The sequence below is a fragment of the Carcharhinus amblyrhynchos genome, chromosome 18 (genome assembly GCF_965287045.1).
Source record: "Carcharhinus amblyrhynchos chromosome 18, sCarAmb.v2.hapA, whole genome shotgun sequence".
NCBI classification, from domain to species: Eukaryota; Metazoa; Chordata; class Chondrichthyes; order Carcharhiniformes; family Carcharhinidae; genus Carcharhinus; species Carcharhinus amblyrhynchos.
In genome coordinates, this window is record NC_137341.1 from 54,116,541 (window position 1) to 54,139,836 (window position 23,296).

General features: G+C 45.4%; 1 protein-coding gene across 1 annotated transcript in view; it reads left to right on the forward strand.

Annotated features, from left to right (window-relative positions):
• The window catches only part of xylt1 (xylosyltransferase I), a 310,055-nt gene that overhangs the window by 252,222 nt on the left and 34,537 nt on the right, over window positions 1-23,296 (forward strand). The window contains exons 13-15 of the mRNA XM_080206192.1: window positions 3,242-3,418; window positions 5,528-5,790; window positions 17,124-17,319. Of these exons, the coding sequence (XP_080062318.1) occupies window positions 3,242-3,418; window positions 5,528-5,790; window positions 17,124-17,319 (636 nt within the window). The remainder of the gene's footprint in view (window positions 1-3,241; window positions 3,419-5,527; window positions 5,791-17,123; window positions 17,320-23,296) is intronic.

The following is a 23,296-nucleotide window of genomic DNA, read 5'->3' on the forward strand; positions in this document are numbered from 1 at the left end:
TTTCAGGGTCCTGTTTAGCTATGGGTGATAGTGTAAATCTTAACACTTCAAATCATTTCTACTCAATGTTCCAGTTTCCATCATCTGCCAAAACCACTTACATCGAAGCGAAGCGCGCTGTTGGTCAGAGATGAAATGTGGAGATTGACTGAAGAATTGCTTCAGAGGATTTTAGGTTGCTTTCAAACAAATAGAAATTCAACTCATTGGATAACAACAGAGGCAGAGAATTTGCTGTGTGAAGATGCTCATTATCTCTGTGGATGCTGATTAACTTGTGGCTGTAGGTTGAATTTTCACCATCCAGATGGAAAGCTCAAGTCAGGAATTTTCTGACCCAGCCCCTGCCCGCTGTATTTTCATTCCAGGGAGATGACGGAGGGAATGGAGTCTGGCCTGTCATAGAATCCCTACCAACCACAATCCCACACAGGCCCTATTCCCACAACCCCTCATATTTACCCTGTCCAATCCCCCTGACACTAGGGTTAATTTTGCAATCCATCTAACCCACACGCCTTTGGACTGTGGGAGGAAACCGGGGCACCCGGCGGAAACCCACGCAGACATGGGGAGAACGTGCAAACTCCACACAGACAGTGACCCAAGCCGGAAAACAAGCCTGGTCCCTGGTGCTGTGAGGCAGCAGTGCTAACCCACTGTGCCACCATGCTGCTCATGCCACCTCTGTAGACAACCACGTAGATGGGTGTGTGGTGAAGTAGGCTGGTTAGATGGCCTGACCTGGGCCCAGTCACATTGAAGGCTGTTTAGACCTATAATCCTAACCGTCCATCTCTCCTACCCACTCCTCATGCTCCCTCTGTGCCTTTTCCCTGGATACCTGCATCCTGCATGCCTACTTGGCCAGTATGTATTATAGAACCAATATAGAAGCATATGCAAACAATGGCAAGTTTTGAAATATACCTTTAAAAAAACCCATTCAGAAATCTGCTTTTAAAGAAATCTTAGATCTTACACGAAAACAGAAAATGCAGGAACAGATCTACAGGTCTGGCAGCGTCTATGATGAGTCATGCTGCTCAAAACATTAACTTTGTTCTTCCACAGTTGATGCCAGACCAGCTAAGTTTTTCAGCATTGTCTGTTATTGTTTAAGATTCTAGCATCCGCTGTATTTTGCTTTTACTTCAGATCTTACAACCTGATAAATGTGCCAATCAGAGAAAGTCATTATATTGTCAATAACTGAAGCTTTACCTCATTTCATGCCTCTTAATCCTGTCCAAATAAATCTGCAGTGAAAAAAAATTCAAAGAAAGAGTAACCTATTATAACCTCATAAATATGTCAATCAATTAATACAGACACTAATTAATAAGTCCCCTGGTAAGCTAATTTATTAGTGAAACTTGAAGTTTGGCCAAGCATTCATAATGAGGTCATCTGCAAGCCATATAAGCAGAAACAAGTGGCCAGGCATCTGTTTCTCCAGGTGGTCTTATTATGAATACTTGGCTTAGCTCCAAGACTTTAACCCAGCTCTTCTTCCGCATGGCCGTGAAGAATAATCACCATTTGTGCGAGGATGGTAGATAACTTGCATGTTACATGTTATAATTGGACCGTATTGACTGTGAAACAGTTTAGAGGCAGCCTGAAGTAACCAAAGGAGCAATATTAAGTCCTTATTACAACACAAACAAACAGGTCCCTGGGAGTTTCTTGTCTGATCTTTCAGGAACAAGAGCAAAGCCTATGGCAGGGAGAGAAGAAAATAGAATAATGTCACTTATATCTTCAGTTAACTGTATAGCAGGATAGACGTAAACTCCATTCGCAGTTAGTATGGGTTAAGGCGCAGTTAACGACTTTTAAATACATCACCTAATAGTCTACTCTTAATGCCGTGTCCCAGGACTTGTCCTTTGCTATGTTGCTCACACTGTAAAAACATGTCTACGTATTTTCTACCATCAGTCTCATTCTGTTTTCTCCCAGAGGTCTTTTTTTACTCATTATGTTGCTTTGACTGCTGGATGTTTAATAAAAGCTCACAGGGTGACAGGTAATTGGGTGCATTTTGCTTACTCAAGTGAAATATGTGACTGTTTGAATTCAATCAAACTGCTCAAGGATAAAATCCATATTCACTGGCCTTTCATCTAATTTTGAGGAGGGAATGGGTGCATTATTGTGGGTCACATACCATGTAATTTGAGCATGGACTATAGCTGCATGAAATGGCCAAGCTGATACTTTAGACTGACAGCTAATATGGTTTTATTGAATACCAGCAATATTTTATGTAATTATCCGTGTTGCATTCAACTCAGTCAGAATGAGATTAATCAGAAGTTGCATTCACTGCTCCCTGTCATTGGGATATGAGGAGACCATTCAGCCCACCCACCCTGTTCCACCATTCAATGGGTGTTATTCCTTGGAGCATAGGAGAATGAGGGAGGGTCTGATTGAGGTGCACAAAATCATAAGGGGCAAAGTTAGGATGAACGCACATGCTCTCTTTTTCCCAGGGACGGGGAATTGAAAACTAGAGGGCATTGGTTTTAAAGTGCGAGGGGAAAAGGGGTCTGAGGGGCTACTTCTTCATGCAGAGGGTGGTGTGGACATGGAGTGAGCTACCAGAGAAAGTGGTTGAGGCAGGTTCAATAGCAACATTTAAAAAGCTTTTGGAAAAGTACTGGGATGGGGAAGGATTGGAGGGACATGGACCAAAGGTGGGCAATTGGTCTAGCTGGGAGAGCACCATGGAGTGGTTGGGCCAAAGGGCCTGTTTCTGTGCTATATTGCTCTATGCTGTATGATTCTAATGAGACTATTGCTGATCTGTAATCTAACTCCATGTCCCTTAATATCCTGCGATAACCAAAATCAATCAGTCTCAGATCAGAAAATTGCATTTGATGTAGCATTAGATTGCTGTTTTATCATGCAGGCATCACACTGCCATGACTCAAAACTAATTAAACTCACTCTAATAATGTTGCTGTCTTAAGTAAAGAAAGACTGTTGCAAAGGGAGAGATGTTCTGTATTAGAGCTGCCATATTTACACATAACACTGCCATATAAATAAATCAGAGGCTTCACGATACATTTTTGTCAGTTTTAATAATTTATTGCCCCCCCCTCCTCCGCGCCCATCTTAAAAAATCCAGGATGCATCATGATCTAAAGGTTATGTTGTGAAAGATGTTTTTCATGCAGTAGGAATGCTTCCAAATGCTAACATTTTTAATGTCTTTCTGATCCAGTCCTTCTTTCACACGGTGCTGGAGAATAGTCACCTCTGTGAGACCATGGTCGATAACAACTTGCGCATTACCAACTGGAATCGGAAGTTAGGCTGTAAATGCCAGTACAAACACATCGTGGACTGGTGCGGCTGCTCTCCCAATGACTTCAAACCACAGGATTTCCATCGCTTCCAGGTTCAGTTCAATACTCGCTAACAAACATGACCTCGGTGGTACTAACGTTACTATTACTACAAATGAAACTCCTATTTCTGCGTGGAGTTCGCACATTCTCCCCGTGTCTGCATGGGTTTCCTCCAGGTGCTCGGGTTTCCTCCCACCGTCTGAAAAATGTGCGGGTTAGGTTGATTAGCCATGCTAAATTACCCCTTACTGCTAAGGGAAACTATCAGGGTAAATACGTGGGGTTATGGGAATAGGGCCTGGATTGGATTGTGCAGACTCGATGGGCCTCTTTCTGCACTGGAGAGATTCTATGATTACAAAAATAACTCACATTCTGGTAGTTGGGCTGAGGTTGTGCCAGCCATTCTGATCAACTCCCACTACAAATATGGTAGGAGTTCACCAGAATAGCACACACAATCATACAGAATATCATTCCTGACTTCAGTTAGGGTTATTTTAGTTTCAGGAGGACAGGAACTAATGTGGAATGACTCAGAGGGAACTGTGAAAGCATTTGGAGGAAATGCCACATTCGCAAGCACTTGACAAGGAAAGGGAGATTGGAGATGGAGTGATAGTGAACAGAAGGTTGAGAGGAAGCGAGGACAACATTTACAGCAGTTTTACTATAGTACTTTAATTTCCAGAAGGCATTGATAAGATGCTGCATCAGAAGTTGCTTTGGGGCGGCACAGTGGTTAACACTGTTGCCTCACAGCGACAGGGACCCGGGTTCGATTCCCAGCTTGGGTCACCGTCTGTGCAGAGTCTGCATGTTCTCCCTGTGTCTGCGTTGGTTTCCTCCAGGTGCTCCAGTTTCCTCCCACGGTCCGAAAGATATGCTGGTTAGGGAGCATTGGACGAGCTAAATTACCCTTTAGTGTCAGGGGGACTGGCTAGGGTAAATGCATGGGGCTATGGGGATAGGGCCTGGGTCAGATTGTGGTCAGACTCAATGGGCCAAATGGCCTCCTTCTGCACTAGGATTCTATGATTTTACATGGTGTAAGGAACAACACATAACCATAGATAGAGGATTGGTTACCTCACAGGAAGCAGAGAATAGCATGAAATAGCTCTTTTTCTGGGTCGGCAAGCGGCACCTAGTGGAGTGTCACAGGGACCAGTGCTGGGGCCTCAACTATTGAAGATCTACACCAATGATTTAGATGAAGGGACTGAACCTGTGGTAGCTAAATCTGCTGATGACACCAAGATAGGAAGGAACCTAAGTTGCCAAGAGCAGGGAAAGAATCTGCAAACATAGACAGCTTAAGGGAGTGGGCAAAGGTTTGGCAGTCAGAGAATAAAGTGGGAAAATGTGAACTTGTGCACTTTGGCAGGACAAATTATGAGGAGGGGCAGTCAGGAAAGTTAAATTGAGGCCATAACTGATTAGCCCGTTATTGTATTGAATGGTGGAGCAAACCCAAAGCACCAAATGGCCTACTCCTTATCCCAAGCCCTATGTTCCTATTAGAGGTGAGAGGACAGCACTTGATGTTAGCTGGAATGGGAGGCTGGGAAGGAAAGGTGGACAGTCAAGAATTTGGTGCGAGTGGGATTCAAAAAACAGAGAGCAAGCCTCCAGGACGAGATCAGGTTAGAGAAAGATTGGAGAAACTGATGAGGTGTGATCTTTGCTGGCTGGACCAGCATTTCTTGCTCATCCCTGATTGCCCTCGAGTAGGTGATGGTGAACAGCCTTCTTGAAGTCTATGTAATTTAGGTTCACCCACACTGCTGTTCGGAAGGGCATACTAAGTGTCCAGCCCAGCGACAGTGAAGGAACAGCGATATATTCCAAATCAGGATGGTGTGTGGCTAGAAGGGGAACTTGCAGGTGATGGATCTCTCGTGTATTTGCCACCCTTGTCTGTTGAAGAGATAAAGGTCACGAGTTTGGAAGGTGCTGTCAACAGAGCCTTGGTGAGTTGTACAGTGCATCTTGTAGAAGGTATACACGGCTACCACTGTGCATTGATGTTGGAAAGAGTAAATGTTATACTGATGGATGGGTGGATGGTGATAGATATCCTTTAGGAACATGGCCAAAACCATCACAGATGTTTATAGACAGTAAATGAAAATAACAAACTTTTTTAATCTGCACAGCAAACGGCAAGACCAACATTTTTTGCTCGGAAGTTTGAGGCTGCGGTTAACCAAGAGATCATTGGTCAGCTGGACTTCTACTTGTTTGGGAACTACCCAGCTGGCACGACAGCCCTGAAAGCATACTGGGAAAATGTGTATGATGAGCCAGATGGCATCCACAGCATCAGTGACACATACCTGACCATGTATCACTCCTTCACTCACCTAGGACTGAGGAGAGCGGAGTCTTCCTGGCATTCAAAGGAGGAAAATAAATGCAGGTGAGAGAGAAGCTGCAGCTCAATGTGGTACGAAAATACAACTGAAAAACACAGCACCGCGCACACAGCTAGGACCACACAGCTACATGCACACAAATAGCTCCATGCACTAAAATTGTCACAGGTAATTCAGAAGAATTGGGGGAGATCTTAGAGAGACATATAGGATTATGAAGGGAATAGAAAAGATAGAAGCAGGGAAGTTGTTTCCACTGGCGGGTGAAACCAGAACTAGGGAGCATGGCCTCGAAATAAAGGGATGAAGATTTAGGACTGAGTTGAGGAGGGACTTCTTCACACAATCTGTGGAATTCCCTGCCCAGTGAAGCAGTTGAGGCTCCCTCATTGAATGTTTTTAAGGCAAGGATAGATAAATTTTTGAACAGTAAAGGAATTAAGGATTATGGTGAGCGGGTGGGTAAGTTGAGCTGAATCCACAAAAAGATCAGCCATGATCTTATTGATTTTCCCATTTTCATCAATGTTGCAAAATTAAAGTCAGCAGAAGCAGTTCTCATCCCTTAATGTAAATGCTGAGTTTTTTGTTAGCATTGATGGTGTTTCCCATGTGACTTTGCACCCAGTACCCATGAAAAAAAAGACTCTTCACTTACTTGACACAAGTTTCATTCAAGAGTAAGCATTTACTCTGGGTGTAGGTTCGAGCTTAAAAGTTTGGATTGACTTCCTTCACCATCTTTGTGCAGTTCTGCATTCAAGGGGCCAACGTTAACTCTGAGATAGGATTGGGCTAGTTGGAATGGATGTGAGGGATACAGGATGAATATGAAGCACTCTTTCTGCTTTAAGTTTGAGGCACAGGATCTTTGAACTCTGGGGAATTATTTAAATGCTGCCCATCCCAGGGCAGGAAGAGGACACAGGGTGGATTGCCTGCCAGGAACAATCAAGCAAATCTTGGGAGGGTCTGGTGGGAGAGGAGGTAGATGTTCCAGGGCAGCAGAGGTTGTGTGGGGCTTAGTGGAGCAACTTCCTCTATCTGTAGAGGACCTCTTCCACCTGCATGCTGATTTCAGCCTGGGGAGCAGCAGGGGTGTCTGGTGCCTTCTCCACTCAAGTTTCAGTTGAAGTATTAAAATTGATACTTTAGAAATCCAATTTTGATAAATTCATGAGGTCTCCTGCTGGTTTCCACTCTGGGACTATGGATAAAATAAACCAGCGAGCCTTCAGAACACAGCTGCACCTACCTGAACTTACCAGCAAGTGGCACCTGAAGTCTGAAGTGGACAAGTTTGGGTTCATCTGAATTGGTGTCATTGTGTTGAACATTAGTCACATACTGAACCTCCACTCAGGTGTATGCTAAACAGTAACAAGAGGTGCATTCAGTGGATGTTGAGATCTGTGTGAGATTATCTCTAGTCATTCAGTGCTCTTAATGTTTTAATGTTGAGTTTGTTAAGATAATAGCAGACTAGTATTTGGTAGGCTACTTTATGTAACTGAATGGGGCAGAATCTGTTTGAGATGTAAACACCAAGGAATGGATAGTTTACAAATTCTGTAATGCACTTTGAGATGTCCTGAGATAATGAAAGGTGTTCCAAAAATTCAAATCCTTCAGTCTTTTCTTCTCATCTCTGAGTGACCGTGCATCCTACAGCTCTCTACCCAGACCTCTCTAAACACTGAGTACTCTTGTTTCCCCCTTTAAAGCTCATCACTCAAACACCATGGTTGGGATATCAGGTGACTAAGGAAGGCCGAGACTGGAATGTTGTCTTGGCTGACTTTGAATAGGGGGGATTTCCAGCCTAACTGTTCTTCAATTGAAAAGTAACCTTTAAACACTTAAAGACTGATCCCAATAGTGATTGTAGTTCATTCTTTAAACTAAGTTTGAGGAAGAGTCCTGTGGAGACATGTGGAAATCATTAAAATCATTTTCCTTTACTTTCCGATACTAGACTTCGGCTGTCTGAAGCTGATATATAATGGTCTGCAAAAACTATTAAGTGCCACTGTATACCTACTAGAGCATTGGTAAGAATGACTTGAAAAACATACCACAATAGGACAAGCAAGCTTCATTGGTGGTAGAGGAATCAGACCAGCCAGCTCAGTAGGGATCACACTAGGACTTGGACTAAGTGGCCAGGGAAGGAGCACATAGAGTCATAGAAGTTTACAGCGTGGAAACAGGCCCTTCAGCCCAACTTATGCATGCCACCCAGTTTTTAACCACTAGGCTAGTCCCAATTACCTACATTTGGCCCTTATCCCTAAATATCCATCTTACTCATGTAATTGTCTAAATGCTTCTTAAAAGACAAAATTGTACCCGCCTCTACTACTGGTAGCTTGTTCCAGAAACTCATCCCCTGTGTGTGAAAATATTGCCCCTGTGGACCCTTTTGTACCTCTCCCCTCTCACTTTAAACCTATGCCCTCTAATTTTAGACACCCCTACCTTTGGGAAAAGATGCTGACTATCGAGCTGATCTATTCTCCTCATTATTTTAAAGACCTCTATAAAATCATCACTAAGCCTCCTATGCTCCAAGGAAAGATGTTCCATTCTATCTGGCCTCCTCCTAATTCAAACCATCAAGTCCTGGTAACATCCGAATAATATTTTTCTGCATTCTTCCTAGTTTAATAATATCCTTTCTATAATAGGGTGACCAGAACTGTACATAGTATTCCAATGTGACCTTACCAATGTCTTGTACAACTTCAACAAGATGTCTAAACTCCTGTATTCAATGTTCTGACCAATGAACAAAGAACAATACAGCACAGGAACAGGCCCTTCGGCTGTCCGAGCCTGCACCGCTCATGCGCCCACCTAGACCATTCGTTTGTATCCCTCTATTCCCGGTCTGTTCATGTGGCTATCTAGATATAGTTTTAAACGATCCCAACATGTCCACCTCAACCACCTTGTTTGGTAGTGCATTCCAGGCCCCCCCACCCTCTGTGTAAAATACCTCCCCCTGACATCTGTGTTGAACCTTGCCCCCCTCACCTTGAACTTGTGACCCCTTGTGTTTGTCACCTCCGACCTGGGAAAAAGTTTCCCACTGTTTACCCTGTCTACGCCCTTCATAATTTTATACACCTCTATCAGGTCTCCCCTCATCCTCCATCTTTCCAGGGAGAACAACCCCAGTTTACCCAATCTCTCCTCATAGCTAAGACCCTCCATACCAGGCAACATCCTGGTAAACCTTTTCTGTACTCTCTCCAAAGCCTTCATGTCCTTCTGGTAGTGTGGCGACCAGAACTGGACGCGGTATTCTAAATGTGGCCTAACCAATGTTCTATATTTAACTGCAACATCATATGCCAACTTTTATACTCTATGCCCCATCCAGTAAAGGCAAGCATGCCATTTGCCTTCTTTATCACCCTTTCCACCTGTGCTGCCACCTTTAGGGATCTGTGGACCTGCACACCCAGGTCCCTCTGTGTGTCTATACTCCTGATGGTTCTGCCATTTGTTGTATAGCTCCCCTCTACATTAGATCTACCGAAATGCATCGCTTCGCATTTAGAACATAGAACATAGAACACTACAGCACAAACAGGCCCTTCGGCCCACGAGTTGCGCTGATCACATCAACACCTATCTATAACCCCCAATCCCATAAAACCCCATATACTCATCCAGAAGTCTTTTAAAAGACCCCAGCGAGTTCGCCTCCACCACCACTGACGGCAGCCGATTCCATTCACTCACCACCCTCTGAGTGAAAAACTTACCCCTACCATCACTTCTGTACTTTCCTCCCCGCACCTTAAACCTGTGTCCTCTCGTAGCGACCATTTCAACCCGGGGAAATAGCCTCTGAGAATCCACCCTATCTATTCCTCTCAACATTTTATAAACATTTTATTTATCTGGATTAAATTCCATCTGCCATTTCTCTGCCCAATTTTCCAGCCTACCTATATCTTGCTGTATTCTCTGACAGTGTTCATCACTATCTGCAACTCCAGCAATCTTTGTGTCATCCGCAAACTTTCTGATCACACCAGCTACATCTTCTTCCAAATCATTTACATATATCACAAACACCAGAAGTCCCAGTACAGAGCCCTGCGGAACACCACTAGTCACAGACCTCCAACTGGAAAAAGGCCCCTCCACTGCTACCCTCTGTCTTCTACGACCAAGCCAGTTGTCCACCCATCTAGCTAGCTCACCTTTTAGGCTGTGAGATTTAACCTTTTGCACCAGCCTGCCATGAGGGACCTTGTCAAACGCTTTACTAAAATCCATGTAGACGACATCCATGGCCCTTCCCTCATCAATCGTTTTTGTCACCTCCTCAAAAAACTCAACCAGATTTGTGAGGCGTGACCTCCCTTGTACAAAACCATGCTGTCTATCGCTAATGAGATTATTCAGTTCTAAATGTGCATATATCCTATCCCTAAGAATCTTCTCCAACAATTTCCCTACCATGGACGTCACAAACCAAGCATGTCGAATGTCTTCTTCACCCTGTCCACCTGTGACTCCACTTTCAAGGAGATGCCTCGCCTCACTAAATATTTTTAAGACGCGGGTTGATGGGTTTTTGATAAGCGAGGGGATTAAGGGTTATGGGGAGAGGGCGGGAATGTGGAACTGAGCCACGACAGATCAGCCATGATCTTATTGAATAGCGGGGCAGGCTCGAAGGGCTAGATGGCCTACTCCTGCTCCTATTTCTTATGTTCTTATGAGATATGAACCTGTACCCCCAGATCTCTTTGTTCTGTAACTCTCCCCAGTGCCCTACCATTAACTGGTAGGGCCCTGCCCTGATTGAATCTACCAAAATGCATCACCTCGTATTTATCTAAATTGAACTCCATCTGCCAAGCACCAGCCCACTCGCCAAATTGATCAAGCAGTGGAGGGACTCCCAAGTAGATGGGTGGACTCTACATACAGAAAGATCTCAAACATAGAGGCCAAAAAAATCAACATTGGTGCACAGCCTAAAGTGTCAGAGCCAAGCCCAACCAAACAGAGCATGCTTCTGGAGAGAAACAATATGCTAGTGCCAAACCCCAACGAAAGTGTAATCCTCTTGGGATAAATATTAACAAATGGATTTCCAACAGCACACGGGCAATATTTTGAGTAAGCTTGCAGTTTATTGAGAGTCATGTAGACCTTTTGTATGTTTGTTACATTCCGAGTCTTAAGTGTATTTGCAGAGTGTGCTGACAGATAAAAGAGCATAGCTGATCAATTTAGCACATTCCTTTCAATGATTTGCCTGGTTCTCACTATTTTACTTGCTGGTTTCAGACTGGTAGCAATAGATTCTTCTCACCTGTGTTGACAGTTAAGCATTTGAGAAAATCAGTATGGTTAACTGAGGAGAAATTGGTTAAATAAATCAGTGATTGGAGGTTGGCAGGTGATTTACAATGCTGCAGATGTGCTGGACTGCAGGTGTCCTAGATACAAGAATTAAATATACCATTCTGTATAATTATTCTGAAAGTACACGGTCATTAAATAATTTGATTTTATGCTATATTATTTGAGCAAAATCCTTTTCTGTTAAGTTAAATTGGGCAGCACGCTGGCACAGTGGTTATCACTGCTGTCCCACAGCTCCAGGGACTCGAGTTCAATTCTGGCCTTGGTTCACTGTCTGAGTGGAGTTTGCACATTCTCCCCGTATCTGAGTGGGTTTCCTCCCGATGCTTCAGTTTCCTCCCACGCTCCACATGCTAACTTGCCCCTTAGTGTCTGGGATGCATTGGTTAGAGGGATTAGCGGGGCAAATATGTGGGGTTACAGGGATAGGACCTGGGTGGGATTGTTGTCAGTGCATACTCGGGGGATCGAATGGCCTCATTCTGCGTTGTAGGGATGCTATGAAACTTCAGGGTTGCAATATTCTTCTTGTGAGAAGGTGAATAAAATAAGCTTCCTCGTGAACCATGTAAACAAACACAAGAAAAATCCTGAATTAGCAAAAGTGTATCAAAATCTCTCTTAGTGCCCGAGATCTCCGGGGTTCACCTGCATTCCGAACATCCTCCGTGATATTTTTTCTTAATATCCAGCCTGACAGACTACTCAGCTATTTATCACTTTACTTTTCAATAATTTAAATTTATGTCTGCTAGTCCTCCTCTCCTGGATTACTTTGAATTAAATTTCTTGCATTACCTTATCTGCACCACTTAATATTTCAACACACCTCAATGAGGCCCCATCCAAGCATCCTTTTATTAGACCATAAAGCTCAATGTTCTTTAATCTTAATTTATTTGGGATCTTTATTTCTCCTCCTTGTGTCTTCTCTAATACATGTGTATGTTTTAATTGTGGCTTGAAGTGTGCATCGTAAAGTCAAATCATAAAACCTGGATGCTCTTGTTCAAAGTGCATGTCCAAGTATTCTATCAGTTTTTTTTAATTAGCTTGCCATATTGCAGATATTAAAATTGATGAGAGCTTACTATTGTTGCACAAAGTCCCTTTCTTTCTCTACTTATGTTAATTTAATTCCATCTATTGCATATTCATGAAACACATCTTGCAACCAAGCTACAATATTTTACGCCATCATTTACTATGTCTGCCTAATTTTATTATCCTTCCCTTTTTAATCAGGCAGGCCTCATTTCTTCACTTTCGTTTTCAGCCTGTTATCTTCACTATTTCTGAAGTGATTGCCATAAAGGTCTCCTCAATCTTGCCCTAAGATTTATAAGCTCATAGAATCCCTACAGTTCTGAAAGAGGACATTTGACCCGTTGAGCCTGGACCGACAATAATCCCACCCAGGCCTATCTCCGTAACCCCATGCATTTACCCCGATAGCCCCCTGATACTAAGGGGCAATTTAGCATGGCCAATCGACCCAGCACTGTGGCTTGTGGGAGGAAACCAGAGCACCAGAGGAACCCCACACAGACTCAGGGAGAATGTGCAAAGTCACCTGGGACTGGAATTGAGCCTAGGTCGCTGACACTGTGAGGCAGCAGCGCTAACCACTGTGCCACCCACTCTGTCATTGGACCAGTTGTTAATGTTAGGTTAAACTAGCTGCATAAGATTTGTCATCATGCATAAATATAATTCCTAAGAATGCCTGCTTCCAGCTCCTGGAAACTTCCCGAAGCCCCCAATGCTTTTTTTTCCATTGTTGGAAGACATACATGATAGAATCCGTGAAAACTCTGGATTAAATTCAGTCTGTTGTTGGTGTATTTATCTCTGTCACACTGGGTTCAAAATCCTCTAGGATACAGGGTAAACTGTGGAGATTTAGCGGAAGGTCAGTCTTATCCTGTGCAGCGAATAATTTTTGAAAAACATCATTTAATGTTTTTGCTTCACCAGTTTCACCAGCAGCTTTATTTTTTATTCCAACTTTGTCCAAACACGCTTTTATTGTTCGGAGACTAAATGAACACATTGTACTATAGCTATCTCTTAGGATGTTTTGTATCACTAATATTACAATCTGTTTGAACTAATTCCTGTGTTCCTCTCCCTCCTTTCCCTCTGCTCCTTTTCCGCTCTTTGATTCCTCTCTATGGATGTCTCTTCCTCTACCCTGTGGGGTTTCTTCCCTCTCCTCTTCCCTTCATTCCCTCTCATCAAAACCAAGTTGATCCTACTTAACCTGCCCAGGGGTCTGCAGCAGCCCTCAATTCTCAATCCTGCTTTCAATTTACTTGTTCACAACCTAAACTATTGAAATATTGTCTCTTTTCCTGAGGCTATCAGTTCAGCATCATTCATTTTGAAATGATCCAGGACATGTTGGTCTAGTCCTCTACTTCTCCTTCCCTCAACATCCTTTCCACTTTCATACTCAAATCAGTCCTGCCGTCTGCAACTACTTTCGTTTCTGATTGTTATTACTGGACTCAGTAACAACTATCCTGTCCTTTGTGCTAGTGTGAGGATTGCACGGTTATCAGACCTGCAACTTCTAGAACGTGAATTTGTTAGCAGAAAAAAAAGTAATGCGGTTTAAAAGGGCCGAGGGAAATCTGGAACATTTCCCCAGTCCATTGAAAACGTCAAAACTGAGATCTGTTGATTTTTCAAGGGCAAGAAATGTTGAGGGAAATGGAATTGAACAGAGTAAATGCAGGTCCAGATTAGTCAAGATCTAACTGAATGGTGTAACAAGCTTCCAGAAAACAAGTCATCCTCCATCCCGAGAAACTGCCAAAGAATTAAGAGGGGAACCAGCTTAATAGGCTGAGTGACCAACTCCTGTGTCCCTGGACCATGAAGCAGTTGTGACTCTTCAACACTCAGGCAACCACAGAGTCATAGGGCCCGATTTTACCAAAAATTCACACCCAAACTAAATCACGGTAAATTTGGGCGTCGGGCCTTTAACACGGTCTGCACCTGAATCCGAGCAGATTGTGGCTTTACCGACACCTGATTTGGGCGTGGATCTGGTCTGCACCCGAATCGGGCAGCCCGTCTATTTAAATACATTAGCATGCATTTCAATCAAATTAATGAACCGCGTGTCCAACTCTCCCACCGAATCCCACTTTACCGTCTCCTGGTCCGTTCCGGATCAGCGCTGTAAGCGACCTGCAAAACAAAAAACCCGAAGCTGATTTTTATTTTGCAGGGGAACCTCCGAAGCGGCTTCAGAGCCTGCTCTCTGACCCAGATCATCCTGAGGGCAGGGGGAGGAGGAGGAGGGTCAGAGCATCCTCTCGGGGGGGGGAGGAGGAGGCGGGTCAGATGTATCTCGGTTGGTGGGGGGTGGGGGTTGGGAGGCAAGAGGGCTGATCGTTGTCTGGTGGTGGGGGGGGAGGCCCGATCGCTCACTGATTAGTTGGGGGGTGCGGATGAATCTCTGGTGGGGGGAAGGGCTGTCCGCTGCCACTCTGTGGGCGACCCCTCCTCCCCACCAAGGAACGAATCCCTCCTCCTGGAGGAGAGTAGACATGCCCCCCCCACCCCCCCCCAAAACTTCCTCCCCACCAAACACCCGCAGAGTGGTAGTGGACACCCCTACCCACCCTCCCTCCTCACCAAGCGCCTGCAGTGTGGCAGCGGACACCCCTGCTTCTCCCCCACCCCCAAGAGGATGTTCTCCATCGCTGTGAGGCAGTAGTACTAATCACTGTGCCTCAGTGCCGCCCCCATTCTAATTCCATTTTCCAGCAGTTGGCATTTCAAGTGTTCATCTAAATACTATCTCAATGAGGGTTCCCACTTCTACCACCCTTTCAGACAGTGAGTTCCAGATTCCCACCACCCTCTGGGTGGAAAAGGTTTCTCTTCATATCTCCTATAAACTTCCTGCCCCTTAACTTAAATCTATGCCCCCTACTTATTTACCCCCGCTGCTAAGGGGACAGTTCCCTTCCTAGCCACACTATCTGTGCCGCTCATAATTGGTCCCCCCTCAGGCTTCTCTGCTCCAAGTAAAACAACCCCTGCCTATCCAGTGTCTCATGACAGCTGAAACACTCCAGTCCAGGCAACATCCTGGTGAATCTCTGCACCTTCTCCAGTGCAATCACATCCTTCCTATAGTGTGGCGACCAGAACTGCACACAGTACTCCAGCTGTGGCCTAACCAGCGTTTTACACACCTCATCATAACCTCCCTGCTCTTGTATTCGGAGCCTTGGTTAGTAAGGGCAAATATCCCTTGATCAATCTTGTGACATCACCCTCTCTCTTGCAGCCTCCCTCTGTCTCGCCTGAAGATTCTAGAGCCTGGAATATTGAGCTGCCAGTCCTGACCCTCCCTCAGTGGACTGCCGCTGTGCTCCTGGGTGACCCTTTCCTCCTTGCTCACTTGCCATGAGCAACCATTGAGTCCCTATCCTTTGGTTTCTGCTGCAGGATTTGTACTTTGAAATGCTTCCTTTCCTTGAACACACTAACACTAGCTTAGACCTGTGATGTGTAACTGCAATAGTTTATCAGGATGATTTTTAACACGGACATCAGTGAAACTCTGCCTTTTTGCTTTTTTTTGCTCCTTTGATTTGATTTATTATTGTCACACGTATTAACATATAGTGAAAAGTATTGTTTCTTGCGCACTATACAGACAAAGCATACCGTTCATAGAGAAGAAGATGAGACAGTGCAGTATATAGTCTAACAGTCATAGCTAGGGTGTAGAGAAGATCAACTTAATGCAAGGTAAGTCCATTCCAAAGTCTGACAGCAGTCGGGAAGAAGCTGTTTTTGAGTCGGTTGGTATGTGAGCTCAGACCTTTGTATCTTTTTCCCAACGGAAGAAGGTGGAAGAGAGAATGTCTGGGGTGCGTAGGTCCTTAATTATGTTGGATGCTTTTCCGAGGCAGCGGGAAGTGTAGACAGTGTCAATGGATGGGAGGTTGGTTTGCGTGATGGATTGGGCTACATTCATGAGCTTTTGTAGTTCCTTACAGTCTTGGGCAGAGCAAGAGGCGTATCAAACTGTGATATATCCAGAAAGAATGCTTTCTGTGGGGGTGTGGGAGGTTGGGGGTTGGGAGGTGGGGGGTGGTGAGCGCAGGAGTTGGCACTTTATTCATGTTAAAATTTATTTATTAGCCACAAGTAGGCTTACATTCACATTGCAATGAAGTTACTGTGAAATCCCCCGTTTGTTTGCTAAGATTAGCAGATCCAGGAATTTTAGGTTTTACTCTAACATAATTGACTATTCAAGGGCAAAAGAGAAGCTCTTTGTCTTTTTAATAAGTGGAAATAATGGTTTGTTACTTAAACATTAGGATCTGTATGTTCTTATAAGTCTGTGAATTCAAGTTCTTGCAGACTGTTCTTCTTCTGCAGTTCAATTTGAAATCTGAGGAGCCAGCGGGTATTGGCATCGTGAGCCGTCCCCAAAGCTCCAGCGTTGGCACACTCAACATGCCTTCAATTTATTGACTTATCCAAATTCTGATTACCTGTGGCTTTTGGTTTCAAACCAAACTTTCCATTTCCTGGCAGGGCGATTCCTATGTTTTTGTCATGCGCTTCTGCTATTCAAGAGAAGCTGGCTGCTTTATATGCAGGCAGGATAATGCAAAACAATGATTTTAAACTTCTCCCTTCATTTATTTGGCCCGCAGTTCTCTGTATCGCTTTCGTTATCAAGCCAGCATGTGTTAATTTAGCAGGAACCAGTTAAAAGAAAACTACAGGGATCGAAGAGGTTTTTCACCATCTCTGGGGCTGTTTCTAATGAGCTGTGTTCTCAATGATTTTCCTTGTGCTTTTGAAGTTTCTGTGCTATGGGCTGAGTTCTCTTTCCTGTCTGTACCTTTTCTTATTTTACGTTTAAAGTTCTAAAACATCCATTGGACTTGGTTCTTTCTTGACTAACAAATCTCCCTGCTGCCATTCTTTGTTCTAGGTATTATGCTATGGGTCACCCAGTCTCCGTCCATCTCTACTTCTATGCTGACCGGTTCCAGGGCTATCTGCTGAAACACCACGCGACAAATCTGGCTACCAGCAAACTGGAAACGCTTGAGACTTGGGTGATGCCGAGAAAAATGTTTAAAATCTCTAATCCCACCAACGACTTTGCACGGCTACAGTTTATTGAGGTAAATGGAACCGAACAATAAAGTTGAATTCATTTTATTGTACTGGAGGGACAGTCTCTGTCAATTGTAACAGACGAGGTGGGGTTGTGGTAATATCACTGGACTAGTAACCCGGAGGTTCATGCCAATTCCCTGAAGACGGGTTCAAATCCCACCATGGCGCCTGGCCTACATGTGACTCCAGACCCACAACTCTGCGGTTGATTCTGAAATGGCCAAGCCAGCCACTCAATTCAAGGGCAGTTGAGGTTTGAAGCAAGTGCTGGTCTTATCAGCGACATCCACATCCAGTAAAGGAAAATAAACTATATGAAATTTATAGTGCAGCAGGCCAGGGACACCACTTTCAGTATTAAACTAACCTACAGGATGTGTAGGTTAGAGGGATTAGCAGGGTAAATATGAGGTGTTATGGGGATAGGGCCTGGGTGGGATTGTGGTTAGTGCAGACTCGATGGACCGAATGGCCTCCTTCTGCACTGTAGGGATTCTATGATTAAATGGAATAATTAAACAGTGGGAATGGAATTTTGGAGACCTTGAAGAATGGTGCGAGGGACCGCGATGTGGAATTCCCACTCCTATTACCAGCCAATTGCTGGTGGGGAGAAATGGAACAGGGTGTGAAACACAGAGGCTCAAAACATGATTCTGCTGGGCCGTTTGAACTTAGATCTGAGTTTAGACTAATCCAGTTTTAACTGTTCCGTGGACTTTTAAGTCACAATGTGGGAATTTCAAATTTATGAAAGAGGCATAAATGCCTTTGGAGGGAGGATAATATCTGATAAGATTTATGATCTGAATTTATTTAAATCCCGAGCCCTTTGAAAGTGAAAAAGAAACGAGACTACAGCTGTCAGATGGAGTAGAAGAAATATAAACTGCTGGAGTTCACTGATTGATAGGCCATCTGGTGCAGTTTAGAATAACCATTCCCATCTGTTCCTGCAGCTTCTATAGGTTTCATAGTTAACATTTCCCAAGGGATTGTTTTATAGCTGAGCTCACTGTGAATGCTTGGCTGGGTTTCAAAAGACGCGGGTTGATAGGTTTTTGATAGGCGAGGGGATTAAGGGTTATGGGGAGAGGGCGGGAATGTGGAACTGAGCCACGACAGATCAGCCATGATCTTCCTGAATGGCGGGGCAGGCTCGAGGGGCTAGATGGCCTACTCCTGCTCCTATTTCTTATGTTCTTATGTTCAAAAGGTACACAAATACTTATCACTGCAAGGGGTGTTCACATTTTGATTAGCTGCTGTAAGTGGCTGTTAAAAGATTAGCTATCTTTGATGTGGTTGCTGAATAGAAGTTCCATGTTTTTTAATTGACCACTTAAGGGGATTTCAAGCCCTTGAATTGGTTTCATGGATGAGAGGGGTTTTTTGTATTTGTATGAATGAGAGCCCAGTTGGAGTTTGAATTTTTTTTTCATCTGTATATGCCTAATGCCTGCCTACATACTGGGTGAGTGGCTATGGAGGTAGCATGGAGTCAGGAGGTGACATGGAACATGAGGTGGCATGGAGGAGGCATGGGGAATGGGTGGTGGGAGGTGAGGGATGAGATTAGAGAGCACAACAGCCTTTTTAAAACTGGATCAAAGTCTCAGAGGACTGAGGCATTCCTTCTCACCAGCCTATCTCAGTATTTGCCCACCTCCAGAGACTGGAGTATGGGCAAGTGCCAAGACAGGTTTGTCCTGTCTCCAGTGCTGGCAAACCCAACTTGATCATCCCCGGAGAAAACAATAGTGTGTGACGGAGACCTTTATAAAGAGGCAGGGTGCCAAAGTCGAGAAATTTCCCAACTCCAGCAACCCATCTGAGTAGAAAAGAATCTGACTCTAAGTTTGGAGAATAGGCAGTTCGTGCTAGCAGGAATAGAACCATTGATTTACTTGTTTTAAAGATATAAGATGAACCATTTTTAAAATACATCTTGGAAAACTGAGCCACTGACATTAAATCGGTCCACATTCCTAATAGAGGCGTCCATGCTAACTGTGTTCATGCTTATCGTAAATACCTGTAATATCGATTGGTGATTTGAGAATTGGGGTTTAGTCTTTGTGAAGCGCTCAGCCGTATTGTATCTCCTTAATGTAATGGTGGGAAACCTGTAACCCGGGGGCCACGTGCGGCCCACCTGAGATCTGAGTGAGGCCCATGACACATTCTGTTGACTGTTGCCCAGGTGCAGAGTTGCCACATTCTGCTAACTTCCATCCCTGTAACTTTTTTTCCCTTCTGGTGATTGAAGGGATTCACACGAAATGATCGCGTGCTGATTGCTCACAGCATTGACTGTGAGAACCGTGTCCAAGGTGTCAATATTTCTTCCATTTTTACTATTTGAAGTTGATAGTTCTGTTAATGCATAAATGATTAAAATTTTTCAGTAACTCATTATGAAACATTCAGCTTGTATTAAATAATTTAATCTTATTCATGGGGGTGATGGTTAGTGAATAAGCCCGATTCAATCTTGTGGGCCACAGAGATAAAGGAGGGCTACTCGTGCCTGTTGGCTGCTGTTTCACTGTTCACAAGCCTGGCTTGGCTCTGCTTGCAGTCCACCTAGTGCCCAGCAGGTGGTTCTGCACTGGTTTGTGTTGTCAAAGCTTTTTGCCTGTCAGACATTGTTGGGTCTCGTAGTTCCAATAAGAGATGAAGTCCGCTATTAAGATTGGACCAAGTTTGATTGCTTCAACATGGTGGCCACTTTTTTAAAGGAAAGAGAGAGAGGGAGAGTGTTCTAAAAGGTCAAGCCTTATAGACATATGCTTATTGGTAACACCCCAATGGCTCAGCAACACTGAATGGCAACTTTCTGATTGGCCACACCCAATTTCTGCCAGTAATTTGTGTCCGCAGCTAGTGCCCACGGCTAGGGTCCGCAGCTAGTGTCCACGGCTAGGGTCCGCAGCTAGTGTCCACGGCTAGGGTCCGCAGCTAGTGTCCACGGCTAGGGTCCGCAGCTACTGTCCGCAGCTAGTGCCCACGGCTAGGGTCCGCAGCTACTGTCCGCAGCTAGTGCCCACAGCTAGGGTCCGCAGCTACTGTCCGCAGCTAGTGCCCACAGCTAGGGTCCGCAGCTACTGTCCGCAGCTAGTGCCCACGGCTAGGGTCCGCAGCTACTGTCCGCAGCTACTGTCCGCAGCTAGTGTCCACAGCTAGGGTCCGCAGCTACTGTCCGCAGCTAGTGTCCACAGCTAGGGTCCGCAGCTACTGTCCGCAGCTACTGTCCGCAGCTAGTGTCCACAGCTACTGTCCGCAGCTAGTGTCCACAGCTAGGGTCCGCAGCTACTGTCCGCAGCTACTGTCCGCAGCTAGTGTCCACAGCTACTGTCCGCAGCTAGTGTCACAGCTAGGGTCCACAGCTACTGTCCGCAGCTAGTGTCCACAGCTAGGGTCCGCAGCTACTGTCCGCAGCTACTGTCCGCAGCTAGTGTCCACAGCTAGGGTCCGCAGCTACTGTCCGCAGCTAGTGTCCACAGCTACTGTCTGCAGCTAGTGTCCACGGCTAGGGTCCACAGCTATTGTCCACGGCTAGGGTCCGCAGCTATTGTCCACAGCTACTGTCCGCAGCTATTGTCCACGGCTAGGGTCCGCAGCTACTGTCCACAGCTAGTGTCCACAGCTACTGTCCGCAGCTAGTGTCCACAGCTAGGGTCCGCAGCTATTGTCCACGGCTAGGGTCCGCAGCTAGTGTCCACAGCTACTGTCCGCAGCTAGTGTCCACAGCTAGGGTCCGCAGCTACTGTCCGCAGCTAGTGTCCACAGCTACTGTCTGCAGCTAGTGTCCACGGCTAGGGTCCGCAGCTATTGTCCACGGCTAGGGTCCGCAGCTAGTGCCCACGGCTAGGGTCCGCAGCTATTGTCCACGGCTAGGGTCCGCAGCTATTGTCCACGGCTAGGGTCCGCAGCTATTGTCCACGGCTAGGGTCCGCAGCTATTGTCCACGGCTAGGGTCCGCAGCTATTGTCCACGGCTAGGGTCCGCAGCTATTGTCCACGGCTAGGGTCCGCAGCTACTGTCCACGGCTAGGGTCCGCAGCTACTGTCCACGGCTAGGGTCCGCAGCTAGTGTCCACGGCTAGGGTCCACGGCTAGTGGTCCTGGCAGTAGGTGGGCTACTGCACATTTGTAGCTTGGTTTTAAAAATCAATGGCCGGAATGTTACCACCCCACCCACCACAGGAATCGGAGCGGGCGAGGGGCAAAACATGGGAAGGCCCGTTGACCTCAGGCGGGATTTTACAGTTTCGGGGCGAGCGAGGCTGTAAAATCTCTCCCAATTTGTCACTCGGGACATTCAGTTTCCCCCCACAGACATCATGGGGACAGAGTGTGAGGTGACATTTTAACCTCTTATTAATGTGAACTACTTTGCAGTAGCTTTGTATTTTCTAAACGGTTCCCAAATGGATCTGAAGCCTTCGACAATTTGGTCCTCCATGCAGGTATATATACGAGTATATAAAGTAGGAGCAAGAGGAGGCCATTCAGCCCATTGAGCCTGTTCTGCCATTCGATACGATCATGTCTGACCTTATTTTCCTGCCGACCTCCTATACCGTTTGACCCCCTTGTCAGTCAAGAATCTATCCAACTCGGTCTTTAAAATATTCATTGACACAAGGCACCCCGGAAACGAGGCTGTAAGGGGGCAGACCAGTCTGTAAAAAGTTGTAGGATTCGTCATTATTCTCATGGGAAAACAACAACCTATAATGCAGGATCGTGGACCCCTTCATGGGAGCAGTTGTTAAATTTATACGTGGCCTGTCCACTCATGGGCCCCAAAGATGTTTAGAAATATCACCTTCATTGGGATATTTCACTGAATTTCCCCTTCTACAAACTCCTTTGCCTCTCTTTCTGCCTCCTCCACCTCCCCATTTAACTTCCTTTTGATGTCCTAACCACCTCTTATCTCCTCTCTATCTCTCTCTGCCTTGTCCCCTCCTCGTCCCCTATTCCCTCCCCCTCCCCTCTCCTCTCTTTTCCCTCCTCTCCTCTTGGGGCGGCATGGTGGCACAGTGATTAGCACCACTGCCTCACAGCACCATGTACCTGGGTTCAATTCCAGCCTCGGGTCACTGTCTATGTGGAGTTTGCATGTTCTCCCCTTGTCTAGGTGGTTTCCTCCCGCAGTCCAAAAGATGTGCAGGTTAGGTGGATTGGCCTGGTAAATTGCCCCTTGGTGACAGGGTGACTAGTTAGGATAAATGCAAGGGGTTGTGGGGATAGGCCTAGTGGGATTGTGGTCATAGTAGATTGTGATTCTACTATGAATCCTACTAGAATCATAGTAGGATTCTATGATTCTATTCCCTCCCCCTCCCCTCCCCTCTCTATTCCCTCCCCCTCCCCTCCTCTCCTCTCTATTCCCTCCCCCTCCCCTCCTCTCCTCTCTATTCCCTCCCCCTCTCTATTCCTTCTCCTCTCTTCCTTTGCCGTCTACTCAGTCCCTTCTCTCCTCCCTCCAAGCCTCCTTCACTCCCCTTCCATTTTCCTATTCCCCATCACCATTCAAACTATTGATCTGCTCATTTTATTTAATTGCAGTTTGTAAATCTTTTTTGCTGTGGTTTTTAAAAATAGTTTTAACTGAACCCTCTGAAGAAGAACTTAGATTTGAAAATTTCTGTTCACTTTTTATTGAATCTAATTGAGGAGGAACTTCTTCACTCAAAGGGTGGTGAATCTCTGGAATTCTCTGCCCGTTGAAGTGGTGGAGGCTGCCTCGCTAAATATTTTTAAGAAGCGGGTTGATGGGTTCTTGATAAGAGAGGGGATTAAGGGTTATGGGGAGAGGGCGGGAAAGTGGAACTGAGCCACGACAGATCAGCCATGATCTTATTGAATGGCGGGGCAGGCTCGAAGGGCTAGATGGCCTACTCCTGCTCCTATTTCTTATGTTCTTATTATGTAATGTAAATGAAACCATGAGTGGAATTTTATGAGAATG